The sequence below is a fragment of the Brachyhypopomus gauderio genome, chromosome 9 (assembly GCF_052324685.1).
Source record: "Brachyhypopomus gauderio isolate BG-103 chromosome 9, BGAUD_0.2, whole genome shotgun sequence".
Taxonomy (NCBI): Eukaryota; Metazoa; Chordata; class Actinopteri; order Gymnotiformes; family Hypopomidae; genus Brachyhypopomus; species Brachyhypopomus gauderio.
Genome location: NC_135219.1, coordinates 4633719 through 4640356, shown reverse-complemented (window position 1 = coordinate 4640356; position 6638 = coordinate 4633719). Strand labels below are relative to the sequence as shown.

At 40.1% G+C, this 6638-nt stretch overlaps 1 protein-coding gene across 4 annotated transcripts in view; it reads left to right on the top strand.

Annotated features, from left to right (window-relative positions):
* Positions 1 to 332: 332 nt before the first annotated feature.
* LOC143522760 (DLA class I histocompatibility antigen, A9/A9 alpha chain-like) overlaps positions 333 to 6638 on the top strand; it is a 41530-nt gene continuing 35224 nt past the window's right edge. For 2 of the 4 annotated variants that reach the window (XR_013133125.1, XM_077016591.1), the window contains exons 1-3: positions 674 to 1200; positions 5267 to 5515; positions 6288 to 6566. Coding sequence is in view for 3 of the 4 variants with exons in the window: in XM_077016591.1 (XP_076872706.1) it covers positions 1125 to 1200; positions 5267 to 5515; positions 6288 to 6566 (604 nt within the window). In the remaining variant the exon portion in view is untranslated. Of the gene's footprint in view, positions 623 to 672; positions 1201 to 5266; positions 5516 to 6287; positions 6567 to 6638 lie in introns of those variants that run through there. The other 2 variants (XM_077016593.1, XM_077016592.1) reach the window with 2 other exon arrangements.

Below are 6638 nucleotides of genomic sequence, written 5' to 3'. Positions count from 1 at the left end.
TTATGTTGTTTTTTTGTTTTGTTTACTAAAAAAAATTAAGTGCAATGAACTTTTAAAATATAAACTAAAGAACTGAATGTAATGGTACATTATTATTTAAATGTTTTTTTTTTTGTAAACAACATTTTTGTAAGAGTTACATACTGCAGATATTCTTTGTGATCCCTGGGGACGTTTTTACCTAAAGAGGAAACGCGTTCGTTTCTGGGGTGCAGACGTGGTGCAGTCATTGATATAGATCAATGGGTGCAATGTCTGGGGTAGCAGAAGAGGCGCGTGACGGATGTGTGGCATGACGTCTGTTGCTAGGAAATGGTGACAGCTGGGCCAGGGGTCCTAAGAGGATCCACCACCATTTGGCTAGCCTTAGTATTTATTGTGTTTTATTCTATGCTTAATTGTTACATGTATTGTAGATGTGTGTGTGAGTATTGGATACTTGGAGATGAGTATTGGATACTTTTGAAAATACGGAACAAATCGCGTCCCGTATCGGTTCAATATGGGACGCAATCGGACGCGACATTTACCTGCCAAATACGGGACAATCCGTATTTTACGGGACGGGTGGCCCCCCTATTCCTACCCAGCATTGGCTGAGCTATAAATAAACTCCAGAAAGGTACAACTACAAAATAACGATGACTCATACTGGCGTCGCCTCTGGTGGTGGGGGTGGGGGTGGAGGTTATTACCCATGAGCACCTGCAGCTCTAAAAAGTTGCTCAAAAGAGGGAATATCTGTTATGTATGTTGAACTAGGTCATTATTTTGGCATTGTGAGAATATTGTGGGTTTATTTTGTACAGTTACTTGTGGTTACTGTCGTGCTTGTAAGGCTAACACCGTCTTCATGTTCAGGTTGAGCAGTGCGTCAGAAGGGTACAAGATAACGGGGGAAGGGGGCGGGACGGGTACTGTTCTCGTCCGAGAACACCGGGCCGGGACGGGTCGCTAAGTTGGAGAAATTGCAGAACTTGTGTGGCTCTCTTCCGCTGTCACGCCACGAATTGCCTTTTAATTTTGTTTTTTTTTTTGTTATAACCGTCCAAGATCCTACGAATTTATGGGCTTGCAATAAAGAGTTTGGACTTTGGGATTTTGTCCCCACAGTTAAAGCGAAAATGAAAGTGAGCTCCAACATGAAGACCCTAATGTTTGTGTGCGGTATTTTTACTATCCCGCACTTCTGTAATTCAGGTAAGACTATTTTTTTTACTGAAAACTTAACTAAATTGTCTTCCTGCTTTTAAGTCAAGCCGTCCACATACAACCAACATGTTTAGTTCCCGGAGAACGGAGAAGAATTCCTCCACTAGTCTTACACATTTGGATGCAGTTTTAAAAAGAAGAAATCCGTTAGAAACCCGTATGGACTGCGGGCGCAGGCCACAAATACAGTACTGGTAGATGGGTTGAAGAGTGGCCAGTAGAAATAGGTGCTAAGGAATTTGTAGCGGTCTTCTTTGGTCGTGTAAGTTGTGGTTTCCGGCACTTGCTGCTGTTCTTAAATTGTATGTCTGTCTATGGTTATTTGTGCTTCTTTGCAAACGTTTAACTTGCAAAACACCAGGTAATTACATTGACTCCTGTAGTTTAGTAGTAGTCTGACTCAATGGTGTCTTGAATTCTGGCCTATTCGCACTATTACCTAGGATGAATTCTGTGATCAGATGCAAAGCACTGTTGTGAGTCGCTCTGGATAAGAGCGTCTGCTAAATGCGTAAATGTAAATGTTTCAGAGGCAGTAAAGGGTTGTGAAGGAATTATCATTTAATTAGGAGGACGAGGAGAGGACAAACTAGTTGCTTCAAGCAGCTGTGTGCGTTACTCTATATTTAATATTTAGTTTAGAGCTTAATACAAACAAATCTACTTGCAGTCCAAGTCACTGGCTGTTGTCCAAGACCAAGGCTGCAGCAGGTCCTCGGGAGGCAGGGCTCCCACTGCCCTATGAAGACCCCTTAGTAGACTATTCATGACACTGCATCGTGACATCACCAGAAAAACACTAAAACATCAACTTTAGTGTTAACTGGGATTACAAACTACCACTAAGTGAACTGTATCTTAGTTTAATTAGCATTTACTATGATAGCTAGCTAATGTAGTATGATAAACTTCACACACACACAGTTTTGAAAATGGCAGTACACTGAAACCTGGCATAGACTAGGATTTGTGTTATATATATATATATATATATATATGTGACGCTGGAGGCGTCGGGACAGAGGCAGCCGGAGACGGGGGTTGAACAGAAGGATGTTTATTGTCCATGGCAACCAAACCAGTAAAGCTCTTAGCGCACACACTGCAAGTGATGCAAGGTAAAGCTCGTAGCGCACACCAGTAAAGCTCTTAGCGCACACACTATAAGTGATGCAAGGTAAAGCTCGTAGCGCACACTAGTAAGGCTCCTAAAGCACGCACTGCAAGTGATGCAAGGTAAAGCTCGTAGCGCGCACGCAGGCAGGGAGGGAGGGAGGGAGGGAGGGAACGCAGTGATGGACACGCAGAGACCAGAGACGCTCATGTAGCGGCAATGTGCAGCACTGGACCAGACGACCTGCGGGCTTAAGAAGAGCAAAGTAAACAAGGAACAGGTGCTCAGTATGATGGTGATTGCGACTGTGGGAGTGGTTGCTGGCCGGGATGCGCGCCCTCTGGTGGCGACCCGGCCCCCTCACCGTGACAATATATATATATATATATATATATATATATATATATATATATATAATCACACACACACACACACACACACACACACACATTCCTACGGTTCGGTGCATTTTGCATCCCCAGTACTGATTACTTTATTTATATATTTTTAAATATAAAAAATAAATTTACCTTTAAAACCATTTATTTATTAGATGCTAGGGGTTTTCCCATGTCCCTGGAACAGTGCTTTCTGTTTTTGTGATAGAAATATGAGGTATAATCATTACAACATTTCGTTATTTTAATATTATGTAAAAATATTGCTTAAGTCCTCCCTAAACTATGTTATTTTCCTCAATGAGGTTTATTTTATCACCATGCATAAGTATCTGTCTCTTTAAATGAAGAGCTGTTTTGCATAAGTGCATAATTTCCTAGAGCTCACGTACATTTGTTTCAGAGGGAAACAACAGTGGAAGGTGAGGGTCTATCTCCTCATGTCAATGTCTGTTATTCCTCATTTTATCCCATCTGTCTGACATGGTCAACCACATGTCCACTCTGCAGGGTTGCAATTACTTACTTTCTGAGGTGTATGCAAACATACTATCGGCGCCCCCCGAATGAAAGTTGTTGACGGGGAACAAAACTCCTGAGGAGCTAATCGGGCAGTACACATGGGTGAAAACATCTCAGTGGGGGGGGGGGTCTATCTCATCGATTTGGCGCCCCCTCTAGTGCAGCGCCCCTATGCGTCACATACTCTGCATACCCCCTTTTTGCGCCACTGCCACTCTGTTACGAGAAATATGAGGGCAAGCAGAAAGTTTTAATAATTTCATAATAATCATATAAAAAACACGTAATTATTTGTCTAATTTCGCTTTCCACCCTGTTATGGTCCACCCTGTTACCATCAATGACTCTAGGTATTCTGCCTAATGCAAGAGCCACATCCTCTGAACAAATGGTTATTCCAACTTGAAATCACATGGAAGTATTACCTGTCAGGAAACAACAAGATTAGATTTTTCCATGTCATATAGGCTGTATTTAATTGCTGATTTTTTTCATGATGAAGGCACAATACATTGTACATGTATTGCCATGTACTGGACCATTTTGACTTTTTTTGATTTATTGTATCTTTTAAAGGCAAAATTCATCTCATTGGCAAAGTTTATGTGATAATTTTTTTAAACCACTTTTAATCGCATAATTTATGAGCTTTTATTTGTCCACCCTGTTATGTCCACCCTGTTATATGTGAGTTTTCTGTCTATAATTTAATTAGGATAGTACAAATAATGAATATTTTATTGGTATTTTTTTGCATTAAAGCAGGCCACAACATGCATCCTTAAAAATGATATTTATAGGATTAATTTTTATCTAAAACAAAAATAGGAAAATCATGTGCTGGTAAGAATTCAGACACACAATTAATAAAATATCTGTTTTTTCTCACTTCAAAGTTGAAAAGGGACATGTTAGCTCTCAGCTAATGTCTGTTTTGCAGATTATTTTAAACCATAAGTCTTTCAAGCAGTTATGCATATGTCCGTAACAGGGTGGACATCCTGGGTCAGAGATTTCATAAAAATGTTTAAACAAATGCTACAGATTATATTCCTGAGCTTGACCAGAATTAGTTTTCAATAGCTTAACATGTCCTTTTCATAATAAAACATGAAAAAGTAATAAAAACAATGTTTAATATTCAAAAAGTTTTGAGGTCCATAAAGCACCGTATTCCTGGAACTACCCATATATATATATATATATATATATTGTGACATTAAATATATACATATGTAAAATTAACTCTGATCTGGAGGCTTCATTTGACGTTTTCATGGTGTGTTTTTCCCCTTTGCATTGCATCTGTGCAACAACAAACAACTAGTGAGTGTTTGGAAAGGTGCGTGTTGCATCCTTAAAATTGCTCTGGACATAGGCTGTGTTTCTAGGCTGTATTCAAAGGGTCCTTCACATTGAAACAGCCTTTTGTGACGGTGCCCGGGGAGCAGTTGTGGTTAGGTGCCTTGCTCAAGGGCACCTCAGTCATGGCCTCAGGTCTGGGAATCGAACCCACAACCCTCCGGTCACAAGACCAGTTCCCTACCACCAGGCCATGACTGCCCCATCGTAGAACATTGTACCTGTTCTCTACTTTACAGAGTAGCGATTGTTGTGCGCCTAATGCACCTATTTTTAGTAGCGCCTTGACCTTTCTTCGATACGCTGGCTGTGTACATTTATTTGTGTTGTATTGACAATTAAAGATCACGTGGATCCATTTGCCTCCTGCTGCTTCTGCCACGTCACAATTATGTTGAGAAATGACCTGGAAAATGGGACTCTTGTGAAGTATATTGTTTTATGGGTTAAAATATATTAATATTATTTTATCTATAAATAAACTGGCTTGAGCATTTATCTAATTACTTTGATGCCTCTAATCAGATATACAATCTTGTTTTACTAAACATCAACAACTTATTGCCCAGTAGCTTCTACACAGGTCGTAGGTCTTTAGCTGGATGTGTTGTCTGTGCTGACTAAATTATTTGGTTGGTGTCTTTTCCTCTTTTCACAGAATCACATTTTCTGTGGGGCTATTCAACATTCATCGTTGGAAAGACACCGTTCCCAGAGTTCAGTTCGATGGTGATGGTGGATGATGTTCAACTGTTCTATTTTGATTCAGATGAAAATGAGATACAAACCAGAGACTACATACCAGTCCAAGAGCATATAAAGAATATTAAATTAATATTTGATCATCAATACAGAAGCATGAAATACCGAGCCATGTATTCTGCAAAACAACTCAACAATACACATGGTAAAACAAAAATAACTCTTCCATTATTAAATAATCATAATCAGCAGTGAATACAATAATCCTTCTTTTAAGTTACTAGAAATGTTCTCAGAATCTGATTTCTGATTTCATCTGATCACCAGACAGATCTTTTTATTTACTCTTGAAATGCCAGCCAGTCAGACTGAATCAGCCAATACCTCAACATCACAAATTAATCAACCATCAACAACATCTCAACATCACAATTTAAACAACTGTCATCAATACCTCAGCATCACCAAAACTCACCAATACCTCATCTGTGATGCGTGGTGTAGGGCGAAGGACGAGGCACAGAATCCTTGCGTAACACACGGTCACTTTTATTATGTGACAAAATAGCGCAGTCAGCTCACGTATAAACACACAAACATGTAGGACTCAAACAACGACAAGCACAGGACACTGCGCGAACGCACATTAAGTAGACAAACCACATAAACCCCACGTGATGACGAGACGAGCCACAGGTGAGACGGATTAGCATAAGACGCACCCCCACCCTCAGAGATCCACAGATGCAGACAACTAGACGTAAACAACGTAGACACACGCCCAAAAGGGAGGGGACCGTAACGTGACATCATCTCTATTTAAATGTCACCATTAACACAAATTAAATAACTACATCACCAATCAAACATTACCATTAACTTAAATTCACCAATATGTCTACATTACCAATAAAGTAAACACCAACATCCAGACCTAGATGTGAGTAACATCCTCTTTCTCTTTTCCACACTGACAGGAGTTCATGTTCTACAGAGACTGGCAGGCTGTGAGCTGTTTGATCATGACTCACCAGGACCAATGCGGTCATGGGATGCTTTTGAAGGGGTTAATGAAGAAAACCTCTACTTCAACACACAGCTCAACACTCTCCAGTCTGAAGGAAAATGGCCAAGTACATGGGGCATGACTGACCGAAATGATGTTGAGTTGATGTATACGCATATTTACAAACCTCTCTGCTTTGAAATACTAAAGAGTGTTCTGCAGATGAAGCGGAATCATAACATGAGGCAAGGTAAAACATCGGTCTGTTCAGCTCACCTCAGAATTTGAAGATCTTTTTACAGTTCATAACTTAGTGACTTTG